The 2659-nt window shown below is 46.4% G+C and overlaps 1 protein-coding gene across 1 annotated transcript; it reads left to right on the forward strand.

The window, feature by feature from the left end:
* The first annotated feature begins 994 nt into the window (after positions 1–994).
* Positions 995–1870, forward strand: LOC138929243 (RNA polymerase II-associated factor 1 homolog). The gene is made up of 2 exons (XM_070288574.1): positions 995–1123; positions 1505–1870. Exons 1-2 carry the CDS (start codon positions 995–997, stop codon positions 1868–1870), a joined length of 495 nt encoding a protein of 164 aa, XP_070144675.1.
* The last annotated feature ends 789 nt before the right edge of the window (positions 1871–2659 follow it).

Here is a 2659-nt window from a genome sequence, read left to right on the forward strand (position 1 = left end):
CCAAATAAAACACTAAATACAATAACAACAAAAACACACACTAAAAAAAGGTGGCGAAGCGAAATTGCTAATAAGACGAAGCCGGCTAGAGCGAGAGGGCTAGAGCGTGAGAGAAAGAGAGAGAGAGAAAGGTGGGAGAGCGAGGGAGGTGGAACGCATTTGCTCAGCGGCGCGCATCAATTTCGAGTTCAATGTCAAACCACAAAAACGACAACGCCGCCGCCTCTGCCCGTGTCGCTGCCGCTGCCAACGTCGACGCAGTTGCCAAAGATACAGATGTGGAGAGAAAAGGGTGTGATTGTAGGTGGCACGTCAAGGAATAGCGGTAAATTCGCCCTTTCGTGCACTCGCATCACAGAATATTAAACACTGAGACATAAAACATTTGCCCAGCCTTAAAAAAGAGGGAATCAATTTCGAAAAAATTTTATAAATATTGAAATATTTTAAATTTAAAAACAGTTTTCAGTAATTCTCAATTATTTATGCTTCAATTGAATCAAGTTATCTTGTATGTTTCATGTTCATAAAATTATAAAAAAAAAAAAAAACGGGGCACCGGGAAAGGCGTACTTCTTTTTTTTCGCACTGTGTGGCAGTTGCGTTTGTGGAACGCGAAAGGTGCCGTGTTGTGGATTGTATCTTGCAAACTGTGGACTGTGGGCAGCGACAGCGGCAGCGCTGCTGCGACTGTGGCATCGACGTTAACATTGCCCGGAGGGCGTTAAACTTCACGGTCACGGCTTTTCCTTCTTATTCTCTGGCCTCCCCCTTCGCCACCTTCTTTGCCACTCCCCACGCTCTTTCTCCTGCCGCTTTCTCTTGCTCTCCTTCGCTCTGCATGTGATTGATGGCAACGTGACGCATTGCTGACCACTACGCACTCTCTATCCCTCTCTCTTTCTGTCTCCTAGATTTGCTCTTTCCCCCTCCCCCTCCGCTATCACCGACCTGCTATCTTCCTCACTCATATTGCGTGGGGAAGAAGAGGCGAATGACCGATAAAAGCCAACCACGCGCCGAACTGATAAACCAGGCGGCAGCAAAAGCCAAAGAACACAGCGGGCCTAAGGAACAGGAGGAAAAGAAGCAGGAGGTGGAGAAGGAGAAATCAAAAAGCAAAGTGAAAAATCGGAAAAAGGCCTAGAAGAATCGGGTCCGAATCACTGTTACCAAGTGGCGAAAGTTGTAGATTAGGAAGAACCTGAACTAAACTAGACTGACTTCAATTCTTTTAAAACCATCAACAATTCAAAATAATTAAAAATTAAATAATAATGAACAATAATTGCAAATGTCTTGATAATCAATCCCGGGAAACGGGTGTCTGGAACTACATATGTTGTACCACAAACACTCTGCATATTGCAGATTGCAGTCTGCATTGGCCGGGGCCAGAAAAGAGCGGTGAAAAGCGGAAAAACGGAGCAGACGTCGAGCATTCAACCCTAACCTCAGACAATGTTGAACTATGCACCCTACATTTTGCTTCCCCTAAAAAAAGGCAGTGCAAAAAAAAAACAGCATAACTGGGAGTACAAAAGGCAGGAACAACAACAAGGGAAGTTGTCGAGTTGTTCACGAAGAGCAGGAGGACGAAGAAGAGGAAGAGGCATTCGGAAAGGCCAACGACCAGCACACATTTCGAGCCGCACGAAAGGAGGAGAAGGAGAAGAATAGGGAAAAGGACCGACAAGGAGGCAGCGAGAGCGATGGGGAAGGGGGCGTGCGACCCTCGTCAACAGACAAGGGACAGCCCTATGGGAGCGAGCGAGAGGGAAACATCGTGCTAGCGAGTTCAACAACCTTTGGTGACCCTGAGAAGCGAGGTCAGCAACCCCTACGCTGTACGTGCATGTGTGCGTTTTAGTGCGCTCTCTTTCTCTCTCTCTATATCTCCACTTCTTTCTCTTTGACAAACACACGGAAGGAAAGGGAACCGATTAGGGTGGTCCTCTCTTAGAATTAGAATTTGTTATATTTTAGAATTATTTATTTATTTCATTCATATTTTGGAAATGTCCTGACCGACGAAATATTAATTAACAGATTTAAAATAAAAAGTAAGTTTATGGAAAAATCCCTTTAATAATTGTTTAGGTCAATAGGGATCAGTTTACCATATCTTCTTGGGCGCATTTTCAAACTTCCTTGTAGATGAGGTCCACCCTGATGAGCATTAGCCAGAGCAGAGAGCGAGAGCGCTATAGGGAAGCGATGGCAGCACTGCGTCAGAGCGAGAGGGATGGAGCACTGGATGCCTGGGGTAGGCAAACTTTGGATTTGATGCGTTTGTTTTTGCCGGTCGTTGCCCGAGTACGCCGACTTCTGCGTCGACTGCGACGCCGGCGACGACGTCAGCGCCCCAACTTTGGGGTCGTTGGTGTCGTTATCCTATATACCGAGAAAAATCTATTTTTATTTGCATGCCTTTGGCTTTGCCGCCTGCCTTGGTGTGTTTTGGTATTTTGGCGCTGCGTTGCGATTTGGTGGGGTTCCCGGGGGTTTGGCTTCAGGATATGCTACATATCCGTTTCTCTTCCTCTCCGGAATGAACCTGCCTCTGGGCCAGCTGGTTGTTGTTGTTCTTCTTATTCTTATTGCTGCACCCACCTTTAGGGGATGGAGTTGGGTTCGATTAAGTGGGCTTCTCTAGGGA

Source organism: Drosophila kikkawai, chromosome X, assembly GCF_030179895.1.
Source record: "Drosophila kikkawai strain 14028-0561.14 chromosome X, DkikHiC1v2, whole genome shotgun sequence".
Lineage (NCBI taxonomy): Eukaryota > Metazoa > Arthropoda > Insecta > Diptera > Drosophilidae > Drosophila > Drosophila kikkawai.

Coding starts and splice junctions, on each gene's coding strand:
- LOC138929243 (XM_070288574.1), top strand. CDS start 995: ATGACCGATAAAAGCCAACCACGCGCCGAACTGATAAACCAGGCGGCA. Junction 1,124..1,504: donor AGGAGAAATCAAAAAGCAAA/GTGAAAAATCGG, acceptor CCCTAAAAAAAG/GCAGTGCAAAAAAAAAACAG.